Source organism: Canis lupus, chromosome 6 (genome assembly GCF_003254725.2).
Source record: "Canis lupus dingo isolate Sandy chromosome 6, ASM325472v2, whole genome shotgun sequence".
Taxonomy (NCBI): Eukaryota; Metazoa; Chordata; class Mammalia; order Carnivora; family Canidae; genus Canis; species Canis lupus.
Genome location: NC_064248.1, coordinates 16,783,107 through 16,811,021, shown reverse-complemented (window position 1 = coordinate 16,811,021; position 27,915 = coordinate 16,783,107). Strand labels below are relative to the sequence as shown.

Genomic DNA, 27,915 nt, shown 5'->3' with positions numbered 1-27,915 from the left:
ATGAATCTCAGTCAGTCTTGGTAGAATGACTGATAGTCCTGATTTGCTCAGATCTGTCCTGGTTTTAGTGCTGAAAGTAGGACTTGCACTTGGTTTAATGCCCTGCTCTTGCTCCTTGAAATTCATAATTTTTCAACAAGTGTTCTGCATTTTTTGGGGTCTGGATCATGCAAATTATGTAGTCCATTGTGTTGGTCACTTGAAATCTTGGTCACCACAGATAGTCTCCTTTCTGAAATGCCTCCCTGTTACCTGCTAGATGGAGTCCACTGTTCAGAGGGACTCCCACAGTCGGGTTCTCTCCTACCACTGCTAGCTGAAGCCATCTGGTCTTTCCCACTTGGGGCTCTAGCTTTTTTCCAGCCTCCCATCTTTCTTATGTCTTTTTTTTTTTCAGTTTTATACCTTTATTTGACAATCAGCGATTAGTTCTCATCCACCTTAACAGTCTGTTGATTTTTGAAAGTGGTGACAGGTATGTAGGTAACCAGCGTGTAGAGCTTGTTTGGTAAATCTTCATCCTCGTTACGTTTTCTGGACAACCTCACGTGGATACGATATGGAACATTCCTTATTCCTTTGGCCCAGACAGCTTTGTTGAGCCTGGTGTCAATGTGCACATCTGGAGTTCCCATCTCTTTGATGGCAAATTTCTGGATCTCTTTGAGTGCCTAAGGGGCACGCTTCTTGAAACCCACTCCATGGATAGTTTGTGAATGTTGATGGTGTATTCTCTGGCAGAACGGCCCTTCTCCTTTTGCTACCCTTCTTTGCAGGAGCCATTCTGTTGGGCCCAAGTTGGAAAGGCCCATTTTTCTTATGTCTTTTTTCTCTCTGCCCCCACATTGTTCCTGACAAGTGCCTCATGCCAGAGGCTCAATCCTACCAACACAATGAAATCACTTGAAGGTTTTAAAAAACACAGATGCTTAGGCTGCTAGTAAGGGTTCCAATTTAATTGGTCTGGGGTTGGTGCCCCAGCTATCAGTAGTTTCCAGCATTTTATTTAGAAAAATTTCAAATTTACAGTAAAGTTGAAGAAATTGTACAATGAACACCCATATACTTACCATTTAGAATCTACAATGAACATTTGACTAGATTTGTTATCACAGATCCATCCTTTTGTTCGTCCTATTTTTACCCATCCATCATGGGTAGAAATTTTTTATTTTTTAATGCATCCCAAAGTCAGTTATTATGCCCCAACTACTTCAGTGTGTATATCACTAATTGGAATTCAATATTTGCTTACCATTGTATTTAAGATAGCATTTATAGACAGGAAATGCACATATCCTTTGCCATTCAATGATTTTGACAAATGCATACACCTGTGTAACCCACACTCCTATCAAACTATAGAACATAATTACTATTCCAGAAAGTTTCCTCCTGCCCCTATCCAGTCAATTTCTGACCTCACTCTGGTCCAGAGGAAATCCTTGTTCTGATTATTTTCCACCATAGATTAGTTTTGCCCATTCTAGAACTTCATATAAATAGTATACCATGTAGGCTCCAGTGTTTTATTGATTTACTAGACTTATTAATTTATTAAAATTTTATATCTTTATTAGTTTTTTTCTTAAAAAATTTTAATTTATTTTATTTTTTGGTATTTTTTTTATTGGAGTTCGATTTGCCAACATACAGTATAACACTCAGTGCTCATCCCATCAAGTGCCCCCCTCAGTGCCCCTCACTCAGTCCTTTTATTTAAATTCTATTGAGTTAGCATATAATGCAATATTGGTTTCAGGAGTAGAACTCAGTGATTCATCACTTACATACAACACCCACTCTGGTATTTTAAAGACACTTGTTAGTTGCTGCCAGAGCTAAGAACCACTGTCTTATTTCTTTCTGCATCATGGAGCTTCTTTCCACTATTGTGTGAATATTATAACTAGGCCTCTTTCGGGAATCCCTGAGTGGCTCACGGTTTGGCGCCTGCCTTTGGCCCAGGGCGCGATCCTGGAGTCTGGGATCGAGTCCTGGGTCGGGCTCCCGGCATGGAGCCTGCTTCTCACTCCTCCTGTGTCTCTGCCTCTCTCTCTATGTCTATCATAAATAAATAAATAAATCTTAAAAAAATAATTAGGCCTCTTTCACTGAAACCTGTTGCTTCTCTGTAAATGGGATGTGAAGGCTCTGGTTTTACTTTATGTTATTACAAAAGCTTGACATGCTATATGAATTTATCAATCTAAAGTACGCAGTGAAAACCCTAGTTTTCTGCTCTTATTTGCATCATAACTCATCCTGCAAAGGAAAACAGGGAAATGGGAGTATGCTTTTTATGTATACACACACACACAGACCCACACACACATACACTCCAGACCCAAAACTTAAAATAATGCAAAAAGGACATACTGTTCTTTTCTACTGTTCTACTATCCTATCCTGTTCTAGTGTTTGTATTTTTTACTTGCTTTTTCTCTATGATCAGGGATGAGAGTGGTCAGTGTCTCCCAACTACTTAATTTTATATTATGTCTAATTGCAAAACAAAACTTCCTCCCAACAGAGTACCATAAATTTTTCTCAAAAATTTTGAGGTATAATGTACATTTGGTGAATACACAAATCTTAAGTGATGAATTTTCACATACCTGTGGAGCCAAGTAAGCACCAGCTAGATTAAGGTATAGCACATTCCCAGCAGCTCATGTTTTCACATCCTTCCTTTTAATTGATAAAGTCATTTTTTAAAAAAGATCTTACTTATTTATTCTTGAGAGACACACAGAGAGAGGCAGAGACATACGCAGAGGGAGAAGCAGGCTCCCTGCAGGGAATCTGATATGGGACTTGATTCCAGGACCCTGGGATCATGACCTGAGCCAAAGGCAGACGCTTAACCACTGAGCCACCCAGGCGCCCCAACAAAGTGATTTTTAAGAAAATTTGTGATAAAATATGCACGACATAAAATTCATTATCTTAACCACTTTTAGGTATACAATTCAGTGGCATTAAGTACATAACAAAATCACTTTTAAAATTTCTTTTTAATTTATTTGTTTTTTGTTTGTTCTTACAGTGTTATACTTGCACACATATTAAAGAGTCAAAATTATTCTTAAAGTATAATTATGAAATATAACAATCACCACACTCACACTGTGACTTCTTCTTCATTATCTCTTCTCTCGAGGGAACATTCTTGCAACTTTTTCAATAATTCTCCATACTTGATTGTGTGAAAATAATTCTCCATACTCCAATGACATGATTATTTTGCTGCTTCTTGATTATTGCTTTACCATTGACTTCCCATTATGGGAGGTGAGGACTGAGCTCTCTTTCAGAGAGCTTGCCCCCTCGGACCTTTCACCCTCTTGCCCTACTCCTTATATTTATATGAGAATTTTGGTAAGATCAATATTTAGTGTTTGTATTATCTTGAACATGTAAATGATATTCACCTAGTCAAATAGCATGCTATGTCACTTCTTTCCTGTAGAACTGTTTTTTTTTTTTTTCTGAAAACTTAGGTAATTGATGGAAACTTTGGGTGTCATCTCAAGGCTATGGTCTAAAGCTGAATAGTTGCCCTAATTCCTTGAGAAGTTGTAGGAAAAGAGACTTGAGTGGAGCCCAGACAATCTGTCCTTGCATCATTCTGGGCAACTGAGTTACACACTTCCTATTCTTCCCCACTCCCTTTCTCTCTTATTTTTTACCCTCAGCGAATCGAAGCCTCCCAGATCTCCCCCAAGCTCCAGTATTTTGGTCAGTCACTGAGTGGGGGCCAGGACCTCACAATGGATGGACTAGTGGACCTGGCAATAGGGGCTCACGGCCATGCGCTGCTGGTCAGGTGAGAACTTCTTTTAGAGCACACCAAATATATTCCCTTTAAGGAGTGGCTTTGTTGTCTGAAGTCCCCTGATGGCCCTCTGGTGTCTCTACAGATCTCAGCCTGTGTTGAGACTTGAGGTGACCATGGAGTTCATACCCAAGGAAGTGGCAAGGAAGGTGTTTGTGTGTCAGGAAAAGGTGGAGAGAGGCCAGACTGCTGGAGAGGTCAGAGTTTGCCTCCGTGTCCGCAAGAACACACGGGACCGACTAAGAGAAGGTGAGTCTGGGTAGGTAAGTCTGAAGGGGTTAAATGACTAGAGACATTGATGAGTGGCCCAGCCTAGTCTTCCCAGCCTTCTGGCAGTTCAGAACAAACTTCCATACAGGCTCTGACAGCCTTTTCCAAGCTTGACTGGAGTGAGTAGGCACTTCTTTGGCTGGATGGAGAGGCCCAATAAACCCCACTGAAAAGTGAGCATGTGGCATTCCGTTCTCCAGAGAAGCAATGGCCCCACACCTGTAAACTAAATAGGATTTTTTTAGAACTCAAGAGATAACTCATTTAAAGGGGAGGTTGAGTTGACGAAGCTAAACACAAATTCCCAAAACATTCAGACATGCATTTTATTACAACTAACTTGACTTCTTCCTTATCTCTTTTTCTGGAAGAATAGCATTGTTTTTGGTGTGGAGGAATAGTAATGATAGTACTAGAGAGAAATGAGGAGGGAATAAAATTAGGTTAATAGCAGTAACCTTACTGGGCTGAGGAGACAGGAGTCAGTTTGGGGTAGCCAGCATGGCTAGACACTGAGCGCAAAGTGTTAGAAAATAGAGAATTGCATAGAAGGTGCCCCAAAACCTACATACACATTCCTCTCAAGTTGTTGCCTGACTTCCTAAGCCATGTATGTCTAGGTCAATACTCTAAGAAATTCAGTAGATGATAGAAACTAAAGAGTTGAGCAGAAATTCAGCTCTCCAGTGCTGGGAAAACAGAAATTTGACAGGGACATCAGTAAGCAACTTGGTCTTTTTATTCAGACCAGCAACCAACAGAAACAATATAAATAGACTCATAGGTGATTTAGAAATTAGAGTTATTAGGAATTTATTTATTTAAAAATTTAAAAAAAATTTATTTATGATAGTCACACACACAGAGAGAGAGAGAGAGAGGCAGAGACACAGGCAGAGGGAGAAGCAGGTTCCATGCACCGGGAGCCCGACGTGGGATTCGATCCCAGGTCTCCAGGATCACGCCCTGGGCCAAAGGCAGGTGCCAAACTGCTGCGCCACCCAGGGATCCCCATTATTAGGAATTTAAAAAATAACTTCAGTTAATATCTTCAAGAAAAAAGAGGAAGTGATGGAGAACTTCAGAAAAGAACTGGAATTCATAAAAAGGGTGAAATGGAAATGTAGTACTGAAAAATACACTGAAATTAAGAGTTCAATAAATACACTTAATAGTAGGTTAGAAGCAGATAGAGAATTAGTGAACTGGGACATAAATAAATTGAAAATATTTAGATTAACACACAGAAAGGAAAAAGGATGAAAAATACAGAGAAAAATCATGAGACATATGGAACATGGTGAAAAATTTAATAAACATGTAATTGGAATTCCAAAATGAAGAGAGAGAGAGAATAAGAAAGAAGCAACCAAATAGTGGTACACAGTTTCTAAAACTGATGAAAGACATCAAGATTCTCTGCCAAATCAAAGCAGGATAAATATAAAGGAAACCAGACCACAGTATATTCTACCAATGTATAAAACATACATTGTACCATAGCAAGGCACAAACTACTGAAGATCAAAGATGAAGAGAAAAAAATAAGAGCATCTAGGAAAATATACTTAATTTTCTAGTATGTAACAGAATAGCTACCATTTATTGAGCACTTACTATGTGGCAGGCACTATATTAAGTGCTTTATGGACACTATTTCATTTAATTTTCACCGTATGAAGGAATAGTTATTATTCTCAATTTAAAAATAAGAAATGGAGACTCAAAAAGGTCAGTCAGATAAGATGCCCAAAGTCATATGGCTGGAAAACAGTAGAGCTGGCCTCAAACTCATAGCTTGTCTGACTCCAAAGCTGGGCTCCTCATCACTATGCGGCCCTGCCCCTTCAGGAGAGATTCAGAGTGTTGTCACATATGACCTGACTCTGGAACCAAGTGTCTCACATCCTCGAATTGTCTTTGATGAGACAAAGAACAGCACACGCAGACAGACAAGGATCATGAAGCTGAATCAGGAATGTGAAGCCCTAAAGCTGCTGTTAGTGGTGAGCAAGGGTTGGCCACACTCCTGGGTCCTCCAGGCATGGGTTGGGCTTGGGTAGCTGAGGAAGGCAGACCCTCAAACCCCTACTGTCTCTCAGTATTGTGTAGAGGACTCAGTGACCCCCATCATCCTGCACTTCAACTACTCTCTGGTGGGGACATCCTTGCCCTCATTCAAGAACCTCCAGCCAGTGCTGGCTGTGGATGCTCAGAGACTCTTCACAGCTTTGGTGAGTCCTCAAGCTGGGATCCTGCAGGGGCATGGAAGGGCCCAGAGGTCAAATCAATGAAGCACATTTTATTTCATTTCACATAATTTTATTTCAATATTTTATTTTATTGGTTCATTTCACATCATTTCATTCTTTCCTTTCCTTTCATCATATTCTTTTTTTTTTTTTTTGTAGTTTCCCTTTGAGCAGAATTGTGGCAATGACAGCATCTGCCATGATGACCTCAGCATCACCTTCAGTTTTATGGGGTGAGTTTCTTTTCCTCACTGCTACCTGAAAATCTGCACCACAACCTGGTACTCTGTTCTTCTCCTGACCCCTGAGGGAGCTAGGCACAGAGCAGCTCCTTCAGAGGTGTTTGTGTGGCTGCCCCATTCATTGTCTTCTCTCTCCAAGGGTAGCTCCTTCCTACCAGGACAGACTTGCCACATAGAAGCCCTCAGCATCTCATGGCCTGGCTTGTTCTTTCCACAGCCTAGACGCCCTGGTGGTGGGCAGTTCTCAAGACTTCAATGTGACACTGACTGTGAGAAACGAGGGTGAGGACTCCTACAGGACTCAGGTTACCTTCTTCTACCCACCTGGCTTGTCCTATCGGAGGCTGTCAGTGGTCCAGGTAGCCAAATCCTTCTCAGACTTTGACTTTGCTTTCCATGTCCCCACAGGAGGTGGTTGACATCACTACCTCTGTTCCCCTTGTCTTCCAGAAGCAGCTCTCATGGCGACGTTGGCGCCTGACTTGTGAGTCTGACGATTCCACTAATGGGCCTGAGGGCTGGAAGTATAGCAGCTGCAGCATAAACCATCCCATCTTCCCAAATTCCTCAGAGGTTGGGCTGTCTCTCTGTTTCTCTTTTGTTTTCTTCTGAATTCTTTTTTTTTTTTTTTTTAAATAGAAGCTCCTTCTGGGAAATGAACTAGGGGTGTGGTGGAAGGGGAGGAGGGCAGGTGGTGGGGGTGACTGGGTGGTGGGCACTGAGGTGGGCACTGACAGGATGAGCACTGGGTGTTATTCTATATGTTGGCAAATTGAACACCAATAAAAAATAAATTTATTATTACAAAAAAATAAAATAGAAGCTCCTTTTTAAAAAAAATTTTTATTGAGATATAATTCATATACCATGCAATTCACCCATTTCAGATACACAATTCAATGGCTTTTGGTATGTTCACAGAGTTTTCCATTCATCACCGTGATTGATTTTATTTATTAATTTTTTTACTTTGTTCTCTCTTTATTTTTCATTTATTTTCTTCAATTCTTTTTATTAAGTGCTTACTTTTAATTGTTATGTACATTCTTATATATTTCTTAATTTTCATTAGTTTCAATGTACTTTAATTTTCTTTCTTATTTTGGGTCCAGATTCTTCTTATAAGTATTATTTTTTTTATAAATTTATTTTTATTGGTGTTCAATAAACCCCCCACCACCTCCCCTTCCACCACCCGTAGTTCGTTTCCCAGAGTTAGGAGTCTTTCATGTTCTCTCTCCCTTTCTGATATTTCCCACGCATTTTTTTCTCCTTTCCCCTTTATTCCCTTTCACTATTTTTTATATTCCCCAAATGAATGAGACCATATAATGTTTGTCCTCCGATTGACTTATTTCACTCAGCATAATACCCTCCAGTTCCATCCACGTTGATGCAAATGGTGGGTATTTGTCGTTTCTAATGGCTGAGTAATATTCCATTGTATACATAAACCACATCTTCTTTATCCATTCATCTTTCGATGGACACTGAGGCTCCTTCCACAGTTTGGCTATTGTGGACATTGCTGCTAGAAACATCGGGGTGCAGGTGTCCCGGTGTTTCATTGCATCTGTACATGATTGATTTTAGAATATTTTATTACCTCAAGAAAAAAACCTTGCTCTCTTTAGCCTTTAGCTCCAGTTCTTTCATTTCTCCAAGCCCTAAGCAACCACTAATCTATTTTTTGTATCTAGATTCATCTATTCTTGACATTTCATATAAATGGGATTATATAGTATGTGATCATGTTTTTAAGGATCATCCATATTTACAGCATGTATCAATATTTAATTTCTCTTTGCTGCTGAATTTTATTTATTTATTATTATTTTTTATTTAAATTCAATTTGCCAATACTATATGTTGGCATATAGTATGACACCCAGTGCTCATCTCATCACATGCCCTCCTTAATGCCCATCACCCAGTTACCTTATCCCCCCCCCCACCTATCTCCCCTTCTGCAACCCTTTGTTTCTCAGAGTTAGGAGTCTCTAATGGTTTGCCTTCCTCTCTATTTTTTTCCCCTGCTCACTTTCCCCCCCTTCCCTTATATTGCCTTTCACCTTTTCTTATATTCCATATATGAGTGAAACCATATGATAATTATCTTTCTCTGGTTGACTTATTTCACTCTTACTGCTGAGGTTTATCCATTCTTTAGTTGATAGATATTGCGCTGTTTCTTCTTCTTTTTTTTTTTTAAGAATTTATTTATTTATTTGAGAGAATGGGAGAGAGAGTGACCATGAGCAGGAGGGAAGGGCAGAGGGAGAAGCAGACTCCCCATTGAGCAGGGAGCCCAGTGCTGAACTCAATCCCAAGACCCTGGGATCATGCCCTGAGCTGAAGGCAGACGCTTAACTATTGAGCCACTCAGGTGCCCTATTTCTTCTATTTTTTTCACTCTCTTTTTTCTCTAACTCCAGGTCATTTTTAATATCACATTTGGTGTGGCATCTGGTGCTTCCTTTGGAAACAAACTACTCCTCAAGGCCAATGTGACCAGGTATGCTGTGTCCAGCTTCCCCACTTTGAGGGCCCAACCCCCTGCCCAGTGTGGACCACTGCCCTATAACCATGGTTCTCCTTTCAGCTTATTTATTTATTTATTTATTTATTTATTTATTTATTTACTCATTCATTCATTCATTCATTCATTCATAAATACCAACTGAGCACCTACCATATGCCAGGCATTGTGCCCAGTGCTGCTGGTGGGACAGAGATGGACAGGACAGCTGTTGTTCCTGCCCTTTAAGAGATTATAATTTAGTGGAAAAGATATACAGAAAAGCTCTCTGTTTCCCTTTAGTGATAACAACACAACTAGAACCAACAAAACTGAATTCCAACTGGAGCTGCCTGTGAAATACACTGTCTTCATGGTAGTCACCAGGTACTGGCTTCTAGGGCTTTAGCTCTGCCTTTATCACTGGGCTGGACATGGCTCATTGTGTATTTGTGTGTGTGTGTCTAGCACATGTGTGCATGGGTGTGTATTTGTGGGTGTTTGTATGTGTGCGCATGATTGTACATCTGTGCACAACCCAAGCTAGCATATCCTGTGTGTCTGACACACATGGCCTCTTGCACTCCATCCCACTGGCACCCTCTCAGGTTGGCATTACCCATGTGCCTGTTTACTCCCTAACATACTTAGCCCAAGACCCCCTCCCAGGACACCTCTGATGTCCTGACACCTCTTGTACTTTCTTCTTTCTTCCATCAGCCATGAGGGCTCCACCAAATATCTCAACTTCACAGCTGCGGAGAAGACTAGCCACATTATAGAGCATTATTATGAGGTGGGTAGCTGAGAAGGAAGCCAGGGAGGGAAATCAATATGATGGGAATACAATAATGGGAAATAATAATGGGAGATATGCATCGGATGCCTACTATGTACTGGGCTCTGTTTCAAGCTCACTCTCACCCTATACACACACAAGCACGCACACACACACACATACATAATTTTTATTTTTTATTTTTTATTGGTGTTCAATTTGCCAACATATAGAATAACACCCAGTGCTCATCCCATCAAGTGCCTGCCTCAGTGCCTGTCACCTAGTCACCCCCACCCCCCGCCCACCTCCCTTTCTACCACCCCTTGTTCTTTTTCCAGAGTTAGGAGTCTCTCAACACACATACATAATTAACTCATTTTATCACTACAATGACTCTTTGAAGGAAGAACTATCATTATCTCTAGTTCACAGATGGAGCAACTGAAGCTCAGAGAGGTTAACAGAACATGGTCATGGTCTCACCACTAGTAGTGGAAGAGCCACTCCCTAGTACCAGCCTGTCTGGCTCTCAGATGTGTGTTTAACCCCTACACTCTTCTGCTTCCCAGAAAGCATTAAGAGGCAGGCTACTTGTGTCTGTGAGGGCTTATTTAGGTGTACTGGGCTGTCAGGAGTGGGGAGGCTGTTCTAGTTGGTGGGAACAGAAAGGCCAGAGCTCTATATCCACTACTCTCCTCCCACTGTGCAGATTAACAACCTGGGGCAGAGGAGCCTCCCCATAAGTGTGGTCTTCTGGATCCCTATCAAACTGAACCAGGTGACTGTGTGGGACAATCCCCAGGTCACCTTTTCCCAGGTAAGTCTAGTTGGGTTTGGGAGTGACCCAATTCCTACCACCATAGTCCTGGTCTTTCCTAAAATCTCTGTTTCCTCTGTTGGGTTTTGGAGCCATTTTGGAGCCTTCTGGACCTAGGTCATTTCAGTTTCCATGAGGGTGGACCCACAAGCCCTCAGTTCCCTCTCTTCTCACGTGTCTCTCTTTCCTTAGAACCTCTCCACAACATGCCACACCGAGGAAAGGCCCCCCCTTCTCTCTGACTTCCTGATGGAGCTTAAGAAGACTCCAGTTGTGGTGAGAATAAACTTAGGACCATGTGCAGACCCAGCACTGTTCCCTTGGTGCTCAGTACTATCTGTCAACTGAGTGGGCTGGGTGCATGGGCATTTTCTGCATCCAGCTTAGTCATTCTCCCTTCCCCAGAACTGCTCTATTGCTGTCTGCCAGAGAATCCAGTGTGACATCCTGTCCTTTGGCACCCAGGAAAAAGTCAATATCACCCTCCAAGGCAAACTCTCATTTGACTGGTATATCAAGGTATGTGAGAGCCAAGGCTCAGTTGGGCATAGACACGATACTTCAGGGGGCCTGTGGGTCTAGCTCTCATCCTTTCTCGCTCATAGACTTCGGCAAAATACCTTGACGTTGTGAGCACCGCAGAGGTCTTGTTTGATAATTCGAAGTTTGCCCCGCTTCCAGGACAGGAGGCATTTCTGAGGGCCCAGGTATCTCTCTCTGACCCAGAGGGACTATTGGAGGGAGGAGGGGAGGCTGAGCTTGTGGAGATCTCTGGGTAAAGAGATAGAGAGAGATAGAGAAGGGAGAGGAGAGAATGAGGGCATAGAGAGGGGTTAGTCATTGGGTTCAGTGAGTGCAAGGGGTATACAAGGTCTGACTGGGGAACCCCCAGAAATCTGGAGTTCGTCATCTTCCCTGATGTACCCTTCCTCCCTCTGCCACAGACAGAAACCAAAGTGGAGCCAAATGAAGTGTACAATCCTATTCCGCTTATAGTGGGTAGCACGGTGGGGGGCCTGCTGCTCCTGGCCCTCATCACTGCTGGACTGTACAAGGTATCCCCTTTTCCTCTCTGCTTCCCTCTCCCTTGCTGGTTCTTACTCAGCAGCTCATTATTGGGTTTGACTCCCACCAAGTCACAGAGTCTGTTTCTTCAGCTATAAAAGGAGAATATCAATACCATTTTTGTGAAGGTAACTGAGTATTAACCCAATAAGGCAGTGCACTTAGAATGGCCCCTGATACAGAATGATACTACAAAGGGATTAATTTTTCTTTTCCTTCTGTTTTCTTTCTTTTCTTTTCTTTCTTTCTTTCTTTCTTTCTTTCTTTCTTTCTTTCTTTCTTTCTTTCTTTCTTTCTCTTTCCTTCCTTCCTTCCTTCCTTCCTTCCTTCCTTCCTTCCTTCCTCCCTCCCTCCCTCCCTCCCTCTCTCTCTCTCTCTCTCTCTTTCTTTCTTTCTTTCTTTCTTTCTTTCTTTCTTTCTTTTCTTTCTTTCTTTCTTTCTTCTTTTCTTTCTTTCTTTCTTTCCTCTTTCTCTCTTTCTTTCTTTCTTTCCTGGCTCTAACATCAATGCCATCTCTTTCCCTGCCCTGTTTTCCCCAGGACTCTTATGCTCTGCCACATTGTCCTCTGTGCTTTCTGGTCCCTCTGGCTCCCCTCCTGGTTGGCATGGCCTTCACCACTTCCCTGGCTTCAGTGGCTCTTACTCTTCTGTCTTTGCCTCCACAGCTCGGCTTCTTCAAGCGGCAGTACAAGGACATGATGAGTGAAGCTGGTCCCAGTGCTGCCCAGCCCCAATAACAGCTCCTTCCCCATTGAATGGCCTCTCCTGCAGCAAGTAGGACTTTGGTTAGACCAACACACAGGTCCCCAGGCTGTTGGACAGACTCATCGATTAGGAGAGTGAGGTGGTAGTGTCTCATTCAGGAAAGAACAGCTTGGACTTCCATTCATGTGTGTGTATGTTTATGCACGTGTGTGCATAAGCATGTGCATGAGTTGTGTGCTGGCTCAGATGTCTCTTGCATGGGGATGAGTGCTTTCAGTACAACCTCTCAGGAAGAACGGAATTGCTCGGGCCTCCTTGTCTGTGGGTGAAGGTGCCATTGGGCCTACCTCCTGAGAGATGATGGCAGCTTTTGTGAGTGAACATAAAGGAAAATGCTCTTGCTGAAGGAAGAGGGACCTCCTTTCATGAGCGAGGACACAGACCTACAGGATCCTGTGCAGCTGGATGGAGACCATATGGAGGAACTATGGTAGAGCCAGGATCTGGTCAGTTACCGGGAGCCTGTCCACCCATTCCATACTAGAGGTCCAATGGACAATGGTGTACCTCGCTTTATCTATGCATTTACTTATTATTTTAATATTACTTTTATTTTTTAGAGAGATAAACCTGTCCATAGTACAAAAATCAAAAGATGTGCAAGCATGTGTGGTGAAGTTTCCCTTCCATTCTGGTTCCCAGCCATTCAAATCCCTCCTAAGAGGCTGTCAAGGTTATGTTTTGGGGTCTCTGCCACAAAGATTCTAGGTATATGCAAACACATACACACAAACTTTTTTGCACAAATGGAACAGGTATTATTTATGCTGTTCTGGATCTTGCTTTATTCATTAATATAGCTCAGATATTTTATATCAAGACATAAAGTATTTTTTCATTCTGTTATTTAGAGCTGCATAATATCTCATTGTGTGGGTGGATATAAGGTATTTAACCGGTTTCCTTTGATATATTATTTCCAACCTCTAGCAATAACAAACAATGGTGAATTAATAAATTGAATATATGTCAATTTTGTGTATGTGTAAAAATAATTTATAGGATATATTCTCAGAAGTTTGAGTTCTCCCAGAAGCAAACCCAAGATACAAATTTGAATGAAAGAATTCTTGTTTATTTAGGAATGACCTCAATAAATAGGGGAGAGATGTGAGCTGGGAAGGAAAGTCATCCAGTAAAGAGTGTATTTTCAAGAGACACCACTGTGAGCCCCTGAAGCCTAAACCCATTGGGAGTTCTGGGAGATAGAATGCAAACCTCAACATCGTCCCTCTTGAAGACAAAAGGAATTGGAGTATGTATACAGTTGACCCTTGAACAATGTGGGGCTTAGGGTCACTGATTCCTCACACAGTTGAATATCCATGTGTGACTTTTGACTCCCAGAACTTAATTGTTAAGCCTTACTGATAACATAAACTGTCAATATCTAATTTGCATGTTATATGTATTGTATTATGTGTTCTTATAATAAAGTAAGCTAAAGAAAATGTTATTAAGAAAATCATAAGGAAGAAAAAATAACATTTGTAGTACTTTATGTATATTTATTGAAAAAATCCATATATAAGTGGACCTGTGCAGTTCAAACCCATCCATGTTGTTCAAGAGTCAACTATACACCAATTCCACAGTTATTGGCAGACACACTTGGTGGGGAGAGGAGTCATTAATTCCCTGGCACTTCTGGCCTCACCTGAATGAGGAGAGAATGGGTTCTGGTGGCCAAAGAGATAACAGGTTCTGCTAGTTGGAAGTCTGACAGATAAGCCTATGTTCCCTTGGCAAGGTCCACAAGGGATCTAGGCAGGGCATCAGCAGCACTTGCTACCAAGGGTGTGTAAAGATAAAATTTTGATAGCTGTTTTTAGTAGCCTTTCCTCCTCAGGGGAGCACCCTCAGGGCCCATTCTCTCATACTTTTGCCAGTGCAGTAACCAGGACTCTGGCCTTGATGTGCATCCTAATTTTCACACCAATCCTGCTAAGTAGCCACCACTTGCATTTAATAATACCCGAATTTCTCTTATGAGAAAACTGAGGCTTAGAGAGATCATCCCAATTGCCTGAGGTCATACAGATAGAACTAGAATGTAGCTGGGATTCAAATCTGGCTCTGTCTGGTTCTAAAGCTTTTCTCTTTTAATGTCCTGATGGCTTTTGAGGAATTGCCCTGCAGCAGGGCAGGCACAAGGGAGGTGTAGGGAGACGGTGGCTGTTATTTAGCTGTTATAATATTAGGTGAACCATATGAAATTGCCAACATGTTTATACAAAAATGATAATTTCATGGGGCTGATCAAAATATAGAAAATCATAGCTTAGATGGATATCTGTTCCAGGATAGCATCATATGATAGGAAGGATGTAGGGCTTATTCTGCTTGGGAAGGTGTGGGAAGTATCCCCAGGGGAGGCAACCCCTGGCTCAAGTAGGGGCAGGAATGTTCCAGTCAGAGGGCAACATAGATGGGGCTGAAGAGTGGGCAGGAGCTTGGGCATATGTGCTTGGTAGGCCAGAATGAGGGGTTTCAATTTTACTCAAAGTGCGATATGATGTCATTAAAGGGTGACTAATGAGACAATGGTCCTTTGTATTCTTGGAGGTGCCAGCACATGTCATCTTTAGATGATCCTACACAATTTCCTCTTCTGACTTCAAAATCTGTTAAAAATGTTTTTCTACTTCCTTAAGTTGAAAAATAAAAGATCTTCATATCTCTGGAAGTCCTTCACTGACCCAAGAAAGGAGGGGGCCTCTGTATTTGCAGGGACCTGTCTTTGAATGAACAGTTAAGGTCCTGTGGGTTCAGAGTCCACATTTACATCATTGAATTGGAGGCTTGTGTTGAATTTAGCCAGATAGGAGCTTTATGATGGGTTGGAAAATAAATAATTTCTAGTGACAAAAACATGACCCTAGCATGACCACAAAGTTACTAATAAACAGGGCCATAAATCTCTCACGATAAGCAGCCAAACCCAGGAAAATCTGCTCTTGTTTTTACTTTTTGGAGTCCCTTGCTTCAGAATAAATAAATCCCTTCAGTCTCTATCCTCATTTTCATACTTAGTAATAGGATTCTTATCTGGGCCATCATGGAAGATTGTTAGAATTATGACCCTCAGTGAATTGTGTCTCCTTGTGTCCCACTCATTTGCAATGGGACACTGCTGCTCTTCCCATCAAGTGAAGGTGCCTGTCTCTACCACCTGGAATCTGAACTGGTCTTGTGGCTTGCTTTGACCAATAAAATGTGGTAGCTTAAGGGATGTGTTGGAGTTCCAGAGCCTAGGCCGAGAAGCACTACAGCTTCTGCTCTTACCCTCTCAGAATCCTGGAACCACCATCCTGAGACCCATCTAGCTTATTGGAGAATGAGCTGGGCAGCCCGGGTGGCTCAGCAGTTTAGTGCCGCCTTCAGCCCAGGATGTGATCCTGGAGGCTTGGGATTGAGTCCCGCGTCGGGCTCCCTGCGTGGAGCCTGCTTCTCCCTCTGCCTGTGTCTCTGCCTCTCTCTCTCTCTTCTTTATTTCTCATGAAGAAATAAAATCTTAAAAAAAAAAAAAAAGAATGAGCAGCTACATGAAGATGACTAAGGCTCCCAGTTGACAGCCAACACAACTGCATGCCTGAGGCCATCGTGGCCCTTCCAGTCTAGTCCAGCCATTTGATGACTGCAGCCACAGGCAAGTCCAACAAAAGAACTTCCCAGAGCTGTAAGATATAATAAATTGTTGATATCTCAATCTACTATGTTTTGGAATGATATGTTATGCCACAATGGAAAACTAATATAGCCACCCAGTTAAATAGCACACTTCTCAGTTTCCTATGCAGCTATGATGGCCTTGTGGTTCTGGCTAATGACATACGAGTAGGGTGAGTGAACAACTTTGGGGTCAGCTCCTCTGAGAGAAGTGTCCTTCCTCTCTCCTTACCATCTTTTTACCTGCTGAGATGTGAATGTCATGGTGCACCATTTTGGACCTTGCAGATGAGGGTAACATCTAAGAATGCTAGAATGAGACAAAACGAATCTGGATTCTAACTCTGTAGAACTACCAGGTTAGCCCTGAACTCCATAATCTCATATTATTATATATTATTATTATTATTATTATATAATCTCATATTATTATAAGAAAGATAAATAAACTCTAATTTTCTTTATGAAACTGGTATTCCAAGCCTCCAATGCAGCAGCTACCCGTGTATTATAAGTAATACTACAACTTTCTCAAAAGTTCTGTTTTCCTACTTGGTCCAAGAAACTAAGCTTGTGGTAAAGACTGAAGGTTTCCTGATGGTGATGCTAGTCCAATTCCTTGTATTTTAGTTCCCTCCTTCTTGTCAGGACTTATGATATGGCTGGCATCCAAAATGGGAGGCTGGGAGTGTCCCATTCTATCCATCCTCAAGATGGTCACAGATTTCAGTTATACATTCTCCATCTGTGGAAACTTTCTGATGAACCCACTTGGTTTGGTCTCCAGGATTTATTTGTTTATTTTTAAAATATTTTATTTATTCATGAGAGACACAGAGAGAGGCAGAGACACAGGCAGAGGGAGAAGCAGGCTCCATGCAGGGAGCCCGATGCGGGACTCAATCCCGGGTCTCCAGGATCAGCCCTGGGCTGAAGGTGGCGCTAAACCGCTAAACCACCGGGGCTGCCGGGTCTCCAGGATTTAACCTCAGCCTCTGAGAGCACAAAGTTGGGATTACCTCCATTTATTCTTTCCCTCCCGGTGGCTAAATGACCTGATAGAAAAATTAACTAGCTTGTTTCCCCGTAGATGCACAAGAAAGGTACTTAGAAGGTATTTCTCTTTCCTCACTCTCAAGATTACCAGAGATGTATTTTCAAATGATATGGATTTTCCTCCCCCAGGGAAAACTCACAGTCTCCCCACCCTTTTTAAAAAAACCCTTCCCACCCTACAACCCAGCAATTGCACTACTGGGTACTTACTCCAAAGATACTGATGTAGTGAAATGCCGGGACACCTGCACCCCAATGTTCATAGCAACAATGTCCACAATAGCCAAACTGTGGAAGGAGCCACGATGTTCTTCGACAAATGAGTGGATAAAGATGTGATCTATGACTACAATGGAATATTACTCAGCCATCAGAAAAAACGAATACCCACCATTTGCTTCGATGTGGAGGGAACTAGAGGGTATTATGCTGAGTGAAATAAATCAATCGAAGGACAATTATCATATGGTTTCACTCATACGTGGAATATAAGAAATAGTGAAAGAGATTATAAGGGAAGGGAGGGGAACTGAGTGGGAAAATTTACAGAGGGAGGCAAACCATGAAACATGTCTAATCCTGGGAAACAAAGGGTTGAGGAAGGGGAGGTGAATGGGGGGATAGGGTAGCTGGGTGACGGGCACTGAGGAGGGCACTTGATGGGATGAGCACTGGGTGTAATATAGTAAAATGTTGGCAAATTGAATTTAAATTAAAAAAAATCCTTCCCCCTTTCTGACAGTTTAGAAAAGAGATTTCTAACTGGCAACCCTTAGGCCAAATCCAGCCCTCAGATTTTACTTAGCCTGCTTGGTTCTGCTTCTTTGTTTTTTATTAGTTGCTGACATTTTAAAGTGATTTCTTTTTTAAAAGTTTAATTTAAATTAACATATAGTGTATTATTAATTTCAGAGATAGAGTTCAGTAATTCATCAGTTGTATATAACACCCAATTCTCATTACATCACGTGCCCTCTTTCATGCCCATCACCCAGTTATCCCAAACCCCCAGCCTAAAGTTGAGAGATTTCTGAGAGAAATCCAGATTTTGGCTTTTCTTGAAAAATGGGAGTGAGATAATTATGAGGCTGCAGCTGGGTAGACCCACCATGAACAGCTAAGACATGCCTCTTTACTTCATTCTATATAGCTCTCCTGCTCTGAGGCCAGGCCCATTGTATTAAAGGTGACTCTTGAAGGCCCTATGTGATCTGATCGCTGCCTACCTCTGCAGCCCACCTTCTGCTCCTACCCTTTCCTCTCAACCTCATACTTCTCAAACGTGCCATATTTAGGGTGACCAGCTAGGACCCTTTTGAAAGTGAGAAGGAGTGTGATTGATAATTACCCTGGGATGTCAGGCCTAAACATGATCTCTTGGAGACAGGTCAGGATGTATCCGTGTTCCCCCTATATACTCCCTCTCACTTCCCCGTCTCTGTCCATGCTTTATTCTCTGCCCAGAACTCACTTCCTCTCTTCCTTCACTTGACTCTTCTCAGCTTGAGTGTCACTTCCTCTAGATCCTCCTGACTGCCTAGTCAAAAGAAGCTTCACTTCTCATATGCTGTCGGTAACCTGTGTTTTTTCTCCTGGACACTAGCTTCCTAGAGGGCAGGAACCCCTAGGACAATATCTAGAACTTAGAACAAACAATTGCTGAATATATGAATGAATAGACTTGGTTTTCCTGGCATCCTGTTCTTTTTGTGCCTTCCATCAGAAGACAAAGCTCTCAAAAATCTGTTTCTCTGTAGTACAACACATTTCTTCAGGACCATATAGTAGTTGGCTATATGTAACTACTTCACATTTCTTTCTTTTATTCCCATTTATTTATTCATTTATATTTAGTGATTCATCACATATAACACCCAGTACTCATCTTAACAAGTACTTCACGTTTTTTAAATCTTGAGAGCATGAATATACAAAATGAATAATAGACAGACCATACACAGAAACAGAACTCTGACCCACAATTTGCAGTAACCAGCCCAAGAAACCCATCCATTAACTACAATAATCAGCCCAAGAAGCCAGCCTGCCACCTATAAGTCAGACTTGTAGGAAGTCACACCTTTAGCAAACAATAACCCCTGTACTAACTGGCTCAAAATGACCAGGACTTGATTAATAACTGACAGCTTCCTTAATGTTTGTCCCTGCCTCCAACTAAGGGCCAACCAGAGAAAGCCAACTATGCTCCCCTAACCAATCACAGATTGTCTTGTTTCTACTTAACCAGCTTCCCTAGGCTGACAGCTTCCATCTGTGACAGCTTCCAGTCAGGGCACACCTAAAGACTTCTCTTTTATTTTTTTATTTTTATTTTTTTAAAAGATTTTATTTATTCATTCATTCGAGACACACACACACACACACACACACACACACACACACAGAGGCAGAGACACAGGCAGAGGGAGAAGCAGGCTCCACGCAGGAAGCCTGACATGGGACTCCATCCCGGGTCTCCAGGATCACGACCTCAACCAAAGGTGGCGCTAAACTGTTGAGCCACCCGGGCTGCCCAAGACTTCTCTTTTATATAAAGTTCATCCACTCCTCTTCACTTGCCTTTAAGTATCTGTCAAGGTGGAAGTGATTAGTAGGTGACTTTCTTGCTAAAGCAAGCTCTGAATAAATAGTCTTTGCCTGAATAGGCATTTTGTTGGTTTTCATTTATTTTCACAATCCTCTGGTCCAGTTACTGTGATAAAAAAAAAAAAAGAAAAGCAACGATCTCCTTTCCACTCTATCTGTGGGTATTCCCATTTTGGCACAGACTTTGAACAATTGTTGAAATCAGTCACCTAATTTGCCCTCATCCCTTGCTGCCCGTTGAAGTTCCAGGCCTCTCTGACTAAACACAAACTGAATGCATTGATTGCCAAGTTCTGCTATTTGCCTGTTGAGAACAATCCAACTACCAAGCCAAGACCAAGATACAGAAGTTGAGCCTGATGACCCAGCCTTACCCCTACTGTCTGGAATTTTCCCTCCTCTAATTCCCACAGGCATCTCCAGGCCAGCCCCTCCCAGGTGTAGCTGCCCTTGGCCTATGTTCTCTCCAAGATGGTAGATGCCTGCTGTTCTGTGCTCCCACTTCATCTTCCTAGGACCCCTTGCTCCTTCTTTTTGCCCTAAAAGGAAATTGAGATTAAATAATTCTCGAATCACTAGATGCTGTCTGTGCCGCTCCCAGATTCCTCGACATGGTCAAGAACTATTTCTCTATGTTGAATGTGTTGGCTGCTAAAGTTTCCCAGCTGCCCCCTTCTCTGGCGTATCATCCTTGGCCTCAAAGTAGGGCCCATTCTGGGATGCAATTCCTGCTCTAGAGCTCCCTCTGGGATCAAGCTGAAGCTAGATTCCAGTCTCATTATCATTTAGCTTTTTTCTCTGCTCCATCCTGCCTTCCCTCATCCCTTTCTCCTAAGAGCCTCCTTCAATAATTATTAGCCCTCAAATTCCCGTCTCAGACTCTGCTTCTAGGAAACTAGACCTAAGGCAATGGCTATTTTAAAGAATGTTCTAGACCATTGCATCATTTTGTTTTGTTTTCTTTTTTTTTTAAATTATTTATTTATTTATGATAGTCACAGAGAGAGAGAGAGAGGCAGAGACACAACACAGGCAGAGGGAGAAGCAGGCTCCATGCACCGGGAGCCCGACGTGGGATTCGATCCCGGGTCTCCAGGATCGCGCCCTGGGCCAAAGGCAGGCGCTAAACCGCTGCGCCACCCAGGGATCCCTCATTTTGTTTTCTTTATAACTTTTATCACTATCTGAAAAAATGTTTGGGTTTGTTTCTTTGCCATGGGGACAATACCTGGTATTGAGCAGGTGCTCAATGGATACTTGCTAATGAATGAATTACAGATGCTAATCTTGCAGTGGTAGCAAGGGAGCTTATTCCCTCTGCAATTTTGGAAATAAATTTACTTTTTTCTGTTTTTACAGGGGGCTTGCAGTTTTTTGCAAATGCTAAATCTTGTACAAACTTAGAAAGGAAAGTAGGTATATGTGTGTATGGGAGAGGAGTTATCTTTTGCACCACAGTTCCTGGTAGAAGTCTATGACACCTGTCAAGTTATTTCCCATGTTGCTTAAACTCAGGCTCCCTATCCCAGCCCACTGTATGTTTAGGCAGGACAACTTTGGAGAAGAAAAGGGGCACTGGTAATACTTAATTAACACGGGGTAGCAGTTCTGGGCCAGAACCCACACAATTCCCATGTTTAAGGCTCCATTAAAGTCAAGGCATCAAAAAAATGAGGGAAGAATTTTTTCGAAAAGGACATAATATTCTTTCCAAAGAAATATCAAAGTAGTATTGAAAGGAAAACCAGAACTTTGAGGACCTTTCTTGTACTTACTTTTTCATTTAGAATTGTTTTTGAGTTACAAACAGAGTGGAATAGGCAGAAAGCTGGCATCTTTTCTGGTTTAAGGGCATCTTGATCTACACATTGCAGCTCAAGTGGAGCTTGAGGACCCATTGTTCAAGGTTCCATGCATTTTTAAGGAGTGTGCCGACCAGACTCTGGTTCAGACACAACTGGATAAGTCCTGTCCTGAAGGTCAATTCAGTTCTCATGAAACTCTTGACACCTGCCCAGTGAGGCGAGTATTATTGTTCCCATTTTGTAGAAGAGGCTACTGATGATTAGTGAGGTTATGTGAACTTGACCAAGGTCAGGCAGACTTTCTATAGCTTGGACTCCAGCCCCGCTTTGCCTGCTCACCTCTGTGAGCTGAATCTAAGCCTGGGAACTGAGGTAGCATTGTGGAGACTTCAGATGGAAAGTATGAGTGTTCTCTCCAAGGGAAACCCAGGAGATAAGGCCAGTCATCAAAACTTCAGCTCCTACCCCTCTTACTCTGACCACATGGTTTCTGTTCTCTTTTCTCTTCTTTTCCCCTGTTTCCTAGTGACTTGTATTTGCATCTACTTTTCTCTTCTGTCTCTGTTTCACAGAACTTAAGTACAAATTAAGTTCTTCTATATTCTTCTCATTTCAGCTAAATCACTTACCAGCAGTGGGAGTTAGAGCAAAGGCAACACTTTGACTCTCCCAGGGGTTGGCTCATGTCTGTACATGAGCCAAGCCAGTGCTCCTTCCTCTTCCCTTCAATGTTGCCCAGGGTTTTCCTCATCTACCAGGTTCATGTTTTCTGTGTTCCCTAACATTCCTCTACTTATTTCCTAAAGCCTTTTACTCAACCTAAGCAAATCCCTATTGTATCAAAAATTTGCTCCAATTCAAGTTAGTTTGCTTCCTAGAAAGGCTGCTTCTGCTTATTCTGAGGCAGCCTTCTGATTTATACAACTGTTGAGCAGGTCCCAGGATGCTCTGGGCTGAATACTTGGTCCATTAACTTCAAATCTGTGCAGACTCCTTTTCCACATACCCATCTACCCCACTTACCCACCCATCCACTCATCTTTCCATTTACCTAGTCACTTACTCATTTGTCCATACACAAACTCATCTATCCTCTTATCACTCATTTACCCATATATTCAACAGACATGTTTTAGCCTTGTTGTATCTACTCCAGGCCTAATGGCCATCCTTGGAGAGACAGAGAAATGAGCATCCACTCTCAATAGACTCACATTGAGAGGGTGTCACCTTTTATCTTCACTAAGGAAGACTGATTGTTCATTTTCACCCTTGCCCTCAGCCTATTTTTTTTAAAGATTTTATTTATTTATTCATGAGAGACAGAGAGAGAGAGAGAGAGAGAGAGAGAGAGATGGAGAGACAGAGACATAGTAGAGGAGAAGCAGGCTCCCTGTGGGGAGTATGATGCAGAACTCAATCCGAGGACCCTGGGATCACGACCTGAGCCAAAGGCAGACACTCAACCCCTGAGCCACCCAGGAGTTCCTTGCTCTCAGCTTATAACAACTGCAGCAACAAATAGCAGCAAGTGCTATTTCCCAGGCACATAACTGAGCTGCAAGTGATTGAGATCAGAACTGTTGGATCTTCTGTACAAAAACTCGTTTCCTTGCCTGGGATTAGCTCTGCCATTCTTTAATTTCATGTGGGTACCAAGTATCCGTTGGTTGCTTCCTATGTGTCTGGTGTTGTGCTGAATGGTGGGGCTAGAGGGGCTAGAAGGACACAGTCAGTCCCTATATATTTTTTTAAGATTTTATTTATTTATTCATAGAGATGCAGAGAGAGAGAGAGAGAGAGGCAGAGGGAGAAGCAGGCTCCATGCAGAGAGCCCGACATGGGACTCGATCCCGGGACTCCAGGATCATGCCCTGGGCTGCAGGTGGCGCTAAACTGCTGCGCCACCGGAGCTGCCCAGTCAGTCCCTATATTGAAGAAATCTATGGTCCCTATCCAAATCCATGGAGTATCAAGGCCTTTTTTTCACCTCCAAGCATCTCCTTCTTAAATTCATCAAAGCAGAGTTAATCACTTCCTCCCTGAGCCACTCAAGCAATTCTGCTGTCTAGTAAAACTTATGATTTGAATGCATGAGAATATTGTTTTCTTTTTAGGGTATGATCTACTTGAGGGCCAGTACACTTTTCTGCTTGTCTTGCTTCCCCAGCAGCCAGCCCACAGCCTGGGTCACATGAACAGCTCTTGTGTGGGGGATGAATGGCTGAATGAACAAATGCTGCCCAGGCAGCAGGTGGGCTAGAGAGGAGGAATCATTAGAAGTGTGGTGAAGACTCTGGTGCCTTCATAGATTAATGGAACAGAATAGAGGATCCAGAAATGGACCCTCAACTCTATGGTCAACTAATATTCGACAAAGCAGGAAAGACTATCCACTGGAAAAAAGACAGTCTCTTCAATAAATGGTGCTGGGAAAATTGGACAGCCACGTGCAGAAGGATGAAACTAGACCATTCTCTTACACCATACACAAAGATAAACTCAAAATGGATGAAAGATCTAAATGTGAGACAAGATTCCATCAAAATCCTAGAGAAGAACACAGGCAACACCCTTTTTGAACTTGGCCACAGCAACTTCTTGCAAGATACGTCCATGAAGGCAAGGGAAACAAAAGCAAAAATGAACTATTGGGACTTCATCAAGATAAGAAGCTTCTGCACAGCAAAAGAAACAGTCAACAAAACTAAAAGAAAACCTACAGAATGGGAGAAGATATTTGCAAATGACATATCAGATAAAGGGCTAGTATCCAAAATCTTATTAAACTCAACAGCAAAGAAGCAAACAATCCAATCATGAAATGGGCAAAAGACATAAACAGAAATTTCACAGAGGAAGACGTAGACATGGCCAATAAGCACATGAGAAAATGCTCTGCATCACTTGCCATCAGGGAAATACAAATCAAAACCACAATGAGATACCACCTCACACCAGTGAGAATGGTGAACATTAACAAGACAAGAAACAACAAATGTTGGAGAGGATGTGGAGAAAGGGGAACCCTCTTGCACTGTTGGTGGGAATGTGAACTGGTGCAGCCACTCTGGAAAACTGTGTGGAGGTTCCTCAAAGAGTTAAAAATAGACCTGCCCTACGACCCAGCAATTGCACTGCTGAGGATTTACCCCAAAGATATAGATGCAGTGAAACGCCAGGACACCTGCACCCCGATGTTTCTAGCAGCAATGTCCACAATAGCCAAACTGTGGAAGGAGCCTCGGTGTCCATCGAAAGATGAATGGATAAAGAAGATGTGGTTTATGTATACAATGGAATATTCCTCAGCCATTAGAAATGACAAATACCCACCATTTGCTTCAACGTGGATGGAACTGGAGGGTATTATGCTGAGTGAAATAAGTCAATCGGAGAAGGACAAACATTATATGTTCTCATTCATTTGGGGAATATAAAAAATAGTGAAAGGGAATAAAGGGGAAAGGAGAAAAAATGCGTGGGAAATATCAGAAAGGGAGAGAGAACATGAAAGACTCCTAACTCTGGGAAACGAACTACAGGTGGTGGAAGGGGAGGTGGGCAGGGGGTGGGGGTGACTGGGTGACAGGTACTGAGGGGGGCACTTGGCGGGATGAGCACTGGGTGTTATTCTATATGTTGGCAAATTGAACACCAATAAAAAATAAATTTATAAAAAATAATAAATAATATAATTATTAATAATAAAAAAGAAAGATGAATGGATAAAGAAGATGTGGTCTATATACACAATGGAATATTACTCAGCCATTAGAAACGACAAATACCCACCATTTGCTTCAACATGGATGGAACTGGAGGGTATTATGCTGAGTGAAATAAGTCAATCAGAGAAGGACAAACATTATATGGTCTCATTCATTTGAGGAATATAAAAAATAGTGAAAGGGAATAAAAGAGAAAGGAGAGAAAATGAGTGAAAATATCAGTGAGGGTGATAAAACATGAGAGACACCTAACTCTGGGAAATGAACAAGGGGTAGTGGAAAGGGAAGTGGGTGGGGGGTTGGGGTGACTGAGTGAAGGGCACTGAGGGAGGCACTTGATGGGATGAGCACTGAGTGTATGCTATATATTGGCAAATTGAACTCCAATAAAAAATTAATTAATTAAAAAAATACTCTGGTGCCTTGAAATCTGCCTTTTTTTTTTTGAGGTTTAAAAAATTTATTTGAGAGAGAGAGAGAGAGAAAGAGAGAGGAGAGAGAGAGAGAGAGAGAGAGAGAGAGGAAGAAGCAGACTCCCTGCTTAGTGGAGAGCCCAACATAAGGCTCCATCCCAGGACACTGGGATCATGACCCAAGCCAAAGGCAGACACTTAACTGACTTAGCCACCCTGGTGCCCTAAAATCTGTCTTTACCTTGTACTATCTGGGCAACTTGAGGCAAATGACTCAATTTCTCTGTGCCTCAATTTTGCATCTGTAAAATGGGGATAATTGCAGCGCCTCACCTTCAACCCCTTGTTAAGATTCTGTGAGCTAACAGACATAAAGTGTACAATGATATGTTAGTATCACCTCAGATATTTTGTTCTGCCACCAAGATGTTAGTACCCTGTGCCTGCTTCTCCCTCCCATGTCCCAATCTTCCCAACCACTGGCTAAAATCTTCTAGCACTCTCAAATCATCTATCACAACAGAACACCATGCTTAGGGCTCTGGGAATTCAGGGAGAACCAGTTAATTGTTCTTGGAGGGCAGCCTCTTCCTGAGAACCTGATTATGCATGCGTGTTTCTACACTATAGAATTAAATAAATCCTGTTTTGAGAAAATTTGGTGGTGAGGTGGGCAATGCTCCTCAAAGAGAGAGAAGTGAGACCAATTTCATGTAGTAAGAGGAAGGGCAGAAACTCTAGGGAAAATCCATTAAGGCGGCATGGGTAAAGGTGGGGTGGAAATGGACTAAAAAACACAAGGGTTCCCACCCACCAGATTTCTGTTCTCTTTCCACAGAAAAGAAACCACCAAGGAAAGAGACCCCAAATTATTCAGTTCTACTTAGTTCAGACAAATCAAACCTGAATTAAAGCAGCTTCTAAAAAAAAATAATAATAAATAAAATAAAATAAAATAAAATAAAATAAAGCAGCTTCTGTCCTGGTTTCTCTAGTAGCTGTTCCCCTCACCCAGTATGTGACAGATCAGATGCAGCTCCTCTCGCCCCACTGCCCTGCCAGAAACTTCTTCAGGCAGCACCTCTAGGCTCAGGGACAGAGCAGAAACTTACTGAGTGAGGAATGCCAGCAGTGGGAAAAGCTGGTTGGCCTCCAAACTTCCCCAGAGCCTCCCCCTCTGAACACCCTAGAGGTAACATATGGACAGAACTGGATGTGACTGACTCATGGCCCCACGGGGCTGAGGAGATTAGGGAACTTGGCTGTCCACTCCTTCCTTGCTTATATTATCTCCCTCAGCTGCCATCCTTTTTCTGGAAGTGTCACACCATGATTCACTGAAATGAAAAGGGGCTGTGAGTGTTAGATCCTCACTGCCCTCATCTGTAAAATGGATGGGTTGAATTAAAGATATATCCTGTTCTACACTTTTATGGTTTCAGTAATCTGTGCTAAAGGTGAAATGTCTTACCTTGCTTGGCTTTTCTCTGAAGTATCATGGAAGTGTGTTGGGCAGCTTGAAAGAAGAAATGGAGTCTTATCTGTCCAATATTCTTGTCTTGTGTACTCTCACTTACCAACGGTGGAACCCAAGCCAGAGGAAAGGAAGCAATGGACAGGCCAGGATGCAAAGTATCTTTGAAGGCTGGGGGTCCTCTCTGGCACTCACCCTGTCGGGAGCTCTCAGTCTCACAGGCATCTTCTGGCTTGAGTCATTTCTGGTTCGTCTTTTATTCTCTTCAGAATCTGTGTCACTTCTCCTTTCTCTTTATTGGGTTTCTCTGCCACAGTTTCTTTCTCCCTCAAATTTTCTTCATCTCCAAGGATTCCAGGGCTTTTCTCCAGCCATATTGTATCTGAGGTCTTTTCAGGGCTGCTTATCTCCAGTCACTGCTGCCCACATTCCCCATTCCCAACACCTCTCCCTGTGTTACCCTGACACAGCTGACTCTAGGGTCCCTGGCTGCTTCTGTTGTCAGAACTGGAGACTTCCTCATTTCTTACCTAACTTGGCATCTGGGAGCCTGTGACACTGTTTAAACTCCTCTCTAGGCAGTCCTTCCAGGATGCCTTTTTTTTTTTTTTT

The 27,915-nt window shown here is 42.4% G+C and overlaps 1 protein-coding gene and 1 long non-coding RNA gene across 4 annotated transcripts in view; one reads left to right on the top strand and one right to left on the bottom strand.

Moving 5' to 3' along the window:
- ITGAM (integrin subunit alpha M) overlaps positions 1-13,521 on the top strand; it is a 55,075-nt gene extending 41,554 nt beyond the window's left edge. Inside the window, exons 15-30 of one of the 3 annotated variants that reach the window (XM_035718368.2) lie at positions 3,699-3,829; positions 3,924-4,087; positions 5,960-6,114; positions 6,211-6,342; positions 6,520-6,593; positions 6,820-6,961; positions 7,053-7,175; positions 9,038-9,117; positions 9,424-9,507; positions 9,841-9,916; positions 10,611-10,718; positions 10,911-10,994; positions 11,124-11,237; positions 11,324-11,425; positions 11,663-11,773; positions 12,449-13,521. In XM_035718368.2, coding sequence (XP_035574261.1) covers positions 3,699-3,829; positions 3,924-4,087; positions 5,960-6,114; positions 6,211-6,342; positions 6,520-6,593; positions 6,820-6,961; positions 7,053-7,175; positions 9,038-9,117; positions 9,424-9,507; positions 9,841-9,916; positions 10,611-10,718; positions 10,911-10,994; positions 11,124-11,237; positions 11,324-11,425; positions 11,663-11,773; positions 12,449-12,520 — 1,752 coding nt within the window. In that variant the 3' untranslated portion in view covers positions 12,521-13,521. The remainder of the gene's footprint in view (positions 1-3,698; positions 3,830-3,923; positions 4,088-5,959; positions 6,115-6,210; positions 6,343-6,519; positions 6,594-6,819; positions 6,962-7,052; positions 7,176-9,037; positions 9,118-9,423; positions 9,508-9,840; positions 9,917-10,610; positions 10,719-10,910; positions 10,995-11,123; positions 11,238-11,323; positions 11,426-11,662; positions 11,774-12,448) is intronic. The other 2 variants (XM_035718369.2, XM_035718370.2) reach the window with 2 other exon arrangements.
- Positions 13,522-14,035: 514 nt separating this feature from the next.
- On the bottom strand, positions 14,036-27,805 carry LOC118355139 (uncharacterized). The gene is made up of 2 exons (XR_004817008.2): positions 27,301-27,805; positions 14,036-16,061 (listed from the first exon to the last, which is right to left on the bottom strand). It is a non-coding gene; the product is annotated as an uncharacterized LOC118355139 (long non-coding RNA).
- Between the last annotated feature and the right edge of the window lie 110 nt (positions 27,806-27,915).